The following is a 7,994-nucleotide window of genomic DNA, read 5'->3' as shown; positions in this document are numbered from 1 at the left end:
ACTGGGACAACACATCTATCCTGGGACAGGCTAAGCAAAGACATGCCAGAGAATTTCTAGAGGCCTGGCACTCCAACCACAACACCATAAACAAACACATAGATCTAGATACCATCTATCAACCCCTCAGAAAACGAACAGGAAATGACATCACCACAAACCGCAGGAACCCTATCCAGGACAAACATATAAATCGAAAGCAGGAGACAACAGCTTCGCTTCACTTGGAGGTCGCCACTGATGTTACCCAGCCAGGTAATGAAACGTCTGGATACCAAACCCACAACCTAATCCTCACTTTCTCTGTGAAGAAAAATATCCTGATGTGTTGGGTGTCTGAAAACCCTCTGGGTCTGTCGAGTTGGCATAAGTTAGTCATGGAGCACATTCCTCTGGATTTTTTCACAAATATGATGCACTAAAAATCTGAATTTTTATAAGATATGGCAGCCCTTTTTGGATTACCTTGATGCAGACTTGCCTGCTACTCTAATTAGGGCTTTTGTATAGCCATGATGATTTGATTTAGCAAATCTGGTACTCTGAGAGGAAGAATTTTGAATAAATGAGTAATATTTAACACTTTCTAAGATCAAGAGCTATTCTTTTATTACGCTGATCTGTTCGAATTATTTATTTATTATTTTTATTTGTTTGTTTATTTTGTTTTATATCTAGGTGTATAGCTCTGTTCTGTTTGTATTGTTCCATTATTTTTCCTTCTTTATTAAGTAGCGTTGTTGGTTTATTGGAATTTTATTTAAAAAACTTCTTCAATAAAAATATCTTTTTTTTGAAAAAAGTGAAGTTGCTGTTTTTCTCCAGCAGAGATCTGAACATTGATTATTTTGCTAGTATAGCCTTTTGAGAGATGGGCAAAATATTTTTGCTGCCTTGATCTCAAAACTGTCTTGTCTCTTTTTTTTATACAATAAAGCCCACTTCCTACTGACTGACTGTGGGATAAACTAACAAGTATTGAAAGGTTTGACCCATTTTTCCCATCTGAAAGAATGATGACTAAAAAGCAGCTGTTTGAAATCTGAATGGAGGTGATATGGACAATGATTCTAATTTATTTGCTAAATAAAGAAGACCTAATAAGTTGCAAAAGGCATTTATAAATCTTGTCTGACTGGAATAGATTTATTGTGCCATGCATTTCCCTTTTTATGTATATTGCTATAGAAATTAGGAAAAGTTTTTCTTTGAAGTTATTTCATTTAGATTTAATTGTGATTGTTTGAACTTTCTGCTATTTCCTCATTGCATGCAGTGTTCTATTTGCAAGTCATATTGTTTCTCTTGCAGATATTTAAACTTTGATATCTTTCTGCCTTGTGCAACAAAGTCAGAATCGGTGTCTGTAAGGATCAGAATAAGTGCTCACTTGTTTGCTCAAGCTATCACAAATGTATGCAAGTATGTTAAATATCACATCACCCAAGTATGGAAGCTTGTGTAAGTTTAGGTACTGCAATTTGTATAATATGCACTGGCCAGTTTGACTGGGATCTTAATGAATGAACTGTAGTTGGCATTTGGCTGATGCGACTTGTACTGTCTGATGCACAGATGAAGTAGATAGATGAAGCTGTGTCACCATAATATCATGAGTGATCCTTGAGAAACACTTGGATTTAATAGTACCTTTTCATGTTGACGGGAAACCCCAAGTACTTTACAGCCAAGTATTTTTACTCCTGTAACATTGGAAACATGGCAGCCAATTTTTGAATTGCAGGCTCCTAGAAGAGTACTGTGCTAATGGCCAGAGAATCTTTTTTTAATGTTTATTTCAATAATAAATATTGGTTAAGATGCCAGTGTTAAGTTAGAGCCGTTCTTCAGAAGTGAGATGGGAAATTTGCATTGCCTGAGAGGGTAGACTGGCCCTGTATTTAAAGCCAGCACACCTGGAAGCAATACCTCCTCCTTATTGTCACATTGGAGCCTTAGAGTTAACTTTCATGCTTAAATCCTAGGTATAACTTTTGAATTCACAATCTTGAGGTGAGTACTAGCAACTGAATCATGGCTTGTTGTGCAGTGGTCAATATATTCCTTTTGTTTGTTTTGAAAGTCATATTTGCAGCATAAATAAGAGGGTTTTCATAATCTTCTAACTCACTAACTAGTAACCCAAAAGTCCCCTGCAGCCGAGAGAGAGAGAGAGAGAGAGACGCAGAATTTGAATACCAAAGCTGCAATATAAGCATGATTTCAAACCAAACCACTCCTAACATATCTTCTGACTCCATTGGATTTAATATATATAAACTGATGGTACAAACAAGTGATGGTCTTACCATTGTGACCACTGAATGAGCGTTTTCACCTGATGAAGGAGCAGTACTCCAAAAGCTTGTGGTTTTAAATAAACCAGTTGGACTATAACCTGGTGTCATGTAACTTCCTGGTGGCACAGTTTTTTCTGGCAAAGTGGCCATAAGCATCAGTTGGTTGAGCAGGGTTGTTTGGCTTTATTGCCTCTCTCTTCTTGAGTTATGTCCATGGACTTGGAGTAGACTTTTATGGTGTCCATGCCTTTAATGGTGGTTGGGCAATGCAGGAATTAGACTGCACTATTATTTTCCCAACGTTTTTAATTTGAATTTTTGTTGGTTTTTAGTTTTTTGGTTTTGGCTACTGAGCCCCTTTTTAAGGATCTAACGCCTTTTTAAATCTGTATAATTTGGTCTAGTTTGGCTTAAGCAGCAGTTCCCACTATCACTGCATGTTTGTAACAACATAACTAAAAGTTTTACATTTTTTTAGTACAAGATAAGTAGGACTGCTAATTCTTTACAAAGTATTTTTGTTTTAAAGTTTCAGTCCATTCTAAAAATACATTTGAGATCTGATTATACATATCATAGTGTTACTTAGAACACAAATATTACATCATAGTCACTGTTATTTTGTAAAAGTATTATGTGATGAAACTGATCCATTTCCTGTTATAAGTGAAATCTATGACCTTGCAAAGTATTATTAATATTGTTGCTCATGGAATGCATTTTGTTTTCTTTGGGTGAAAATTGAGAAATTATCTAATTAAAGATGTACTTCTGAAACTAATACTTTGAAGCTAGATTGAATTTTGGATTTTTGAATAGGTTAAGTGAGTGAACAAATATCTAACAAATTACATACAGTCCTATTATGCATGTTTCATCAATACAAATTGGCTGTAATGCAATTGAACAGATGAATGCTGTTTATGAAATGTAAACTTTTGCATACAGGTTTTGGCTATCATGTGATTTCATCCCCAATGCTTTAAGTGTTGCGGTGCATGGAAGAATATAATGCTTTATGCCGTCAGAGTCTCTGCGTTGGCATCACATGTCCAGTTAACTTGTGTGCTTTGTTGTGAAATGCTTTTTTTTAATTGATTTTTCTCCAAACAATGACAGCAAAACAAGGTGCAATCTCAAGCAGTAAACAAAACCCAAACCACCCTCCCCCACAGCATGTACCTCCCCCAAAAATGTAAAGAAAAAAATGATAAGCAACCATAATAAATTATACAAAATACACAATATAATGCAGTTATCTTACTGCTGGTTTAATTTATTAACAAAAGAAAAAGGGAAAAAAAATTGCCACAACAGAAAATACATCCGTCTGGAACAGTTTAAAAAGAGACAACACCCTCAGCATATGAAAGAAAACTGTTCCAAATTTTTGTAAATTTGTTAGATAAGGATAATCTAATCTTTTCTAATTTTAAGAAAGTATAACACATCTCTAACCTATGTATGAGGAGGTGGAATTAGGAATTTCCATTTGAGCGATACCAGTCTTCTGGCCAGTAGGGTATTTAATGCTACCATGTCGTTTTTAGAGGAAGAAAGATTAGGTAAAGAGGATGACACCCTAAACAAAGCGCAAATTGCATTAGGAATAAGATTTTCACCAGATACCTTAGATCAGGTGGCAAAAATATCAGATCAATATCTACTTGAAAGAAGGGCTAAGCCAAATGATGAGCATATAATTTGCTTGGATTTGTTGACACTGATCATAGGACAGAGACACCTCCTCAAGTATTTTTGCAAGTTGACTTTGGTGTAGTGGGCATGATGTAGAATCTTGTTTTGAATAAAACAATGTTTTGCACAGTGCACTCTTTGTAAAATCTCATCCCACACATCACCTAGAATTACCTCTTTCAGATCTGCCTCCCAGATAGCTTTAATAAAATCAAGAGAACCTGAGCATACTTTATGAATGTTTGAATAAATAGCTGAAATAGCTCCCTTTAATGAAGAAAGCAGTCTGAGAAAGATGTCAAACTTAGGAAAGATGGGGAAAACCTGAAATAAACTATGGACAAAACTGCAAACTTGAAACCCACTAAATAAGTGCCTTTTCAACGTCTTATCTAACTGTTGATAAGATGCAAAAACGTCATCAGCATGTAAGTCTTTCACAGTTTTTAATCCTAACTTAGTCCAACCAGAAAAGGCACTATCCACTAAAGGTGGGGGGGAAAATATGGTTCGCCACCCAACGGTGCCTTAGTAGAAAATGACTGAAAGCCAAAGTGGTGTTTAAATTGAAACCAAATTTTAAGACTGGACAAAACAATTACATTATTCGTGTAAATAGAGGTTGAAGAAAGGAGAGATGAACACAATAAAGCCTTCAATATTACTGGAAGAGTGGAATTTGCTTCAATAGTCAACCAATTTGGGAGAGCATCAAGGTTCTTCTATTGGAGCCAATAGTTCAAATTTCTAGTGCTTTTTGAGATGATTTGAAGTGGAGAGTGAGGATAGTGAAGAGCTCTTTGACTCCCATTATAAAAACCTCTGCACAGCTGATCCACAACAAATTATTGCTGTGGGTAAATTTGAAACAAGAGATGAAGACTATGAAGTCCAGGATGCAGCACATCACGAGATTTTTACTTTTCTTTTATCTTCTATCCTGAGGGAAGTTGAGATGGCGTTGCAGCTCTTAGACAATGATAACAATGCAAAATGCAGCAGGGATAGCAGTTTGTGAAATAAAATGCCTTGGCATTCTATGACCAGCTTCTTAAAAGAAGAAATATGGCAAAGCAGCAAAAACAAGATGCCTTTTTTTAAGCCAACTCCCAAAAACCAGCCAGAAGGCATTGAACCACAGCCATCCACTTCTGGATTAACTTTTTTTTTGTCCTAACCCTGAAACCACAACTGTGCCTGAAAGTAATTTGATGATGATCCTCAGCCCCTGTCTTAGTAACTCTGTAATCTCAAAACCAGTCCCCTCCCCCAATCAAGTTATCTTCAAGTTTTTTTCAAGGTAAAGTGTTAAATTTACTGTACTATTTCATTAAAGTATGAAATTAACATTTATTTAAACTATGCTATCCTTTGTGTTCGGCAAGCTACTGTCTATGTTTCGATTTTGACTAATATTTCTGGTCTGCCCCAACCCTATATTTTTTTCATAAGCCGTTATTTTTATTGCGTGATTTTTCTATAGTGCAAGGTTGCACAAGATTGCAACTACTGTGTTATAGCAGAAAAGACTGTATAATGTAGGTAATTGTGAAATTGTCCCCTTTGGCACACAATTAAAAGGAATAGATTACAGATTTCTGGGTTCCCAAGTAGCCAGGTACAGTAATTAATTAAGAAAGCTAATAGGATGTTACCGTTTATTTTGAGGAGAATTGAGTACAAAAATCCAGAGGTTATACTTCACTCATACAGGCCACTGGTTGGATAGAGCTCTCAAGGATAGTGGAATCAAGGGTTATGGAGATGAGGCAGGAACAGGATACTGATTAAAGGATGATCAGCCATGATCATATTGAATGGTGGTGCAGGCTAGAAGGGCAGAATGACCTACTCCTGCACCTATTGTTTATTGGTAAGACAATATCTAGAGTGATGTTCCAAGTTCTTTCCTCAATTTTTTTTCTGGAAGTTCAGCATTTTTTTTTTTGCAAGGCAAGATAATTTGCATAAAACTAGTGGGCAAAGCTGTCTTTGGTTCACTCCTTTTGAACGGACTTCAATTGAATTCTATTTCCTGCAAAGTGATCATTTATAGTAGATTGAGCACCAAAGTAGATTGGCAAATAAAAGTTAATTTTCAGATGAGAGCTGCTTTTATTGCCTGAAAGTATTGTACTGAAATTATTTGCTGGTTTCTATCTATAAGATACTACTTAAAAGAAATTAGATGTTAGTTACTGCTTGGTTGTCTAGATGCAAACTTTTTGTTTGGTTTAGGTCATTAGCCATTATATTCCAAGCATTGGAATTTCCTTTTAAACAGGTACATCAGTGAGAAAATGGGATAACAATAGACATACAGCATGGAAACGGCCCTTCGATCCAATTTGTCCATGCTGACCAGACATCCCAATCTGACCTAGTCCCATTTGCTGACATTTGGTCTATATTCCTATAAACCCTTCCTATTCGTATATCTATCCAGTTGCCTTTTTAAAATGTTATTGTATCTGCCTCTATCACTTCACGCTTTCTTACATTTAATTACTTGTTGCACCTGCAGGCTAACTTTCTGCTTCATGCACAAGAACACTCCGATCCCTTTTTTTTGGGAGTTTCTTTTTTTGTGTGTGGAGGAGCCAGTGTTGGACTGGGGTGGACAAAGTTTAAAAATCACACAACACCAAGTTATAGTTCAGGTTTATTTAGAAGTATTAGCTTTTGGAGTGCTGCTCCTTCATCCTAGGTAGCTGTGGAGATCATAAGACACAGAATTTATAGCAAATGATCACAGTGTCGTGCAACTGAAATGATATATTGAACAAACCTAGATTGGTGTTAAGTCAACCCATTTACTGTTAAGCAAATGCATTTTTTTAGAGTGAGTTGCAGGTTTTGGTTCATTAATATGCAGGCAGTCAATCCATATAATATTCTATAAATTCCTACTTTGGGAATAGAACTAGTCTCAGTCAAGATTGGGATACAAACAGACTCCAACCTCACACCTTTAATACATTGTTTGTGCTGAGATGTCACTTTTTAAATAAACTCTTAAGTTATCTTGAGAATGTGACTTGGAAAAAGTCCTGGGATTTACATATTAAAGAAAGATGGTGTTAGATTTGGAATGACAGTGACAACGAGGCTCAAATATTATACATGGAGGGAAAAGGCCTATTAAAAGATCTTTTGATTGAATGCCCAATCTCCTAACTTGGTAAACTGGGTTGGTGTTGCAGATTGTTTGTAACTGAATTTGTAAAGGCAGAAAAAGAAAAACCCAGCCCCAAATGTTGAAACAGTCTTTGTAATGTATTAAGGCTCAATATCTATTTCTTGTATTGTGATAAGACATGAGGAGTACTTGCAGCTTTTTTTCTGCTTGTGTTGTGGTTAATGTATTGTCTTTTGTCTCTTTGCAGTTTCCTCACGTGATTGTGAACTGTGTGGAATGTTTTTCTTCAAGGATGCTTTTTGAACAAATACTTAATCAGCTGCAGGGTCATTCGCTATCCCTCAAGAATGAATATACTTCATGTCTGCAGTCTAACACATTCAATGAATTTGTTCTACTTTATAAGCAAGTGGTCCACAAGCAGAATTTGCACAATCAAACTGTCTACATTGTAAGTAATTGATTATGAAATTACAGAAACTTCTTTTTAAAATTAGCATTGAGAGTCATAGAACAACAAAGTACAATATGACAGCTTTACCAAATAGTTGGCTCTGGTTGATCAGCTCTGTGCTATACTGTTGAGGTTAGCTTGGTTGTGAATCAACGAGGTAAAAACAATGACTGCAGATGCTGGAAACCAGATTCTGGATTAGTGGTGCTGGAAGAGCACAGCAATTCAGGCAGCATCCGAGGACAGGCAAAATCGACGTTTCGGGCAAAAGCCCTTCATCAGGAATAAAGGCAGAGAGCCTGAAACATGGAGAGATAAGCTAGAGGAGGGTGGGAGTGGGGAGAGAGTAGCATGGAGTACAATAGGTCAGTGGGGGAGGGGATGAAGGTGATAGGTCAGGGAG

At 36.4% G+C, this 7,994-nt stretch overlaps 1 protein-coding gene across 4 annotated transcripts in view; it reads left to right on the top strand.

Moving 5' to 3' along the window:
• orc5 (origin recognition complex, subunit 5) overlaps nucleotides 1-7,994 on the top strand; it is a 117,367-nt gene that overhangs the window by 24,991 nt on the left and 84,382 nt on the right. For all 4 annotated transcript variants that reach the window (XR_006315100.1, XR_006315099.1, XM_043713854.1 and 1 more), the window contains exon 4: nucleotides 7,385-7,588. Coding sequence is in view for 2 of the 4 variants with exons in the window: in XM_043713854.1 (XP_043569789.1) it covers nucleotides 7,385-7,588 (204 nt within the window). In the remaining 2 variants the exon portion in view is untranslated. The remainder of the gene's footprint in view (nucleotides 1-7,384; nucleotides 7,589-7,994) is intronic.

The sequence above is a fragment of the Chiloscyllium plagiosum genome, chromosome 23, assembly GCF_004010195.1.
Source record: "Chiloscyllium plagiosum isolate BGI_BamShark_2017 chromosome 23, ASM401019v2, whole genome shotgun sequence".
In the NCBI taxonomy this organism is placed as follows: domain Eukaryota; kingdom Metazoa; phylum Chordata; class Chondrichthyes; order Orectolobiformes; family Hemiscylliidae; genus Chiloscyllium; species Chiloscyllium plagiosum.
Note: the sequence above shows the minus strand (reverse complement) of the source record. Positions and strands in the feature narration are given on the sequence as shown.